Below are 947 nucleotides of genomic sequence, written 5' to 3' on the forward strand. Positions count from 1 at the left end.
CACTCACCCAGTATCCAGGGTTTGAGGTCTTCTGGGTATATGCACGAGCCCCTGGTGGAGAGGGCCCCCAGTACCCTCGGGGCCCTCAGGTGTATCGATGAAGGGGGCCCCGTATGTGGGGAGCGGAGGCAAAGGGACAGTGCCAAGGAGAGAGGGGTCTTTGGTCTTGAGTATGAAACGGCCTCTCCAGTAGCTGCGTATACACCCGAATATATAAAAGAGAAAACCCTAAACCCTAAACCCTAAACCCTAAACCCTAATTTTGAGTGTACAGACAGAGACACTCTGCATGCAGCCAAATTCATGCTGCTGCATGCAACAGCAGCAGCAACATGAATGGGGCTGCATGCAGAGTGTCTGTGAATGGGAACATAAATGGGGCTGCATGCACTGCATGCACTGCATGCACTGCATGCGCTGCATGCGCTGCATGCGCTGCATGCACTGCATGCGCTGCATGCGCTGTATGCACTGCATGCACTGCATGCACTGCATGCACTGCATGCGCTGCATGCGCTGCATGCGCTGCATGCGCTGCATGCGCTGCATGCACTGCGTGCGCTGCATGCACTGCATGCGCTGCATGCACTGCATGCGCTCACCTCTTTAGTTTTGCTGCTGTCAATACACCAGACCCATCAGTGTCCATTCTTCTGAACAGCGGCCCTAAACCCCAGCACCCAAACCCTAAACCCTAAACCCTAAACCCTAAACCCTAAACCCTAAAACCCTAAATCCAAGCCCTCAACCCTAAACCCTAAACCCTAACCCTAAACCGTAAACCCTAACCCTAAAACCTAGCCCTACACCCTAAACCCTAACCCTAAACCCTAAACCCTAAACCACTGAGGAGACAGAAGAAGAGTCTATGCTGCTCTATATACATACATACATACATACATACATACATACATACATATATATATATATATATATATATATATATA

The 947-nt window shown here is 50.3% G+C and overlaps 1 protein-coding gene across 1 annotated transcript in view; it reads right to left on the reverse strand.

The window, feature by feature from the left end:
- Positions 1-3: 3 nt before the first annotated feature.
- The window catches only part of EMH_0013570 (protein phosphatase 2A, putative), a gene marked incomplete at both ends in the record, with an annotated part of 3,590 nt that continues 2,646 nt past the window's right edge, over positions 4-947 (reverse strand). The window contains 2 exons of the mRNA XM_013499865.1: positions 4-193; positions 603-666. Coding sequence (XP_013355319.1) covers positions 4-193; positions 603-666 — 254 coding nt within the window. The remainder of the gene's footprint in view (positions 194-602; positions 667-947) is intronic.

This window comes from Eimeria mitis, genomic scaffold, assembly GCF_000499745.2.
Source record: "Eimeria mitis Houghton genomic scaffold, Emh_scaff477, whole genome shotgun sequence".
Lineage (NCBI taxonomy): Eukaryota > Apicomplexa > Conoidasida > Eucoccidiorida > Eimeriidae > Eimeria > Eimeria mitis.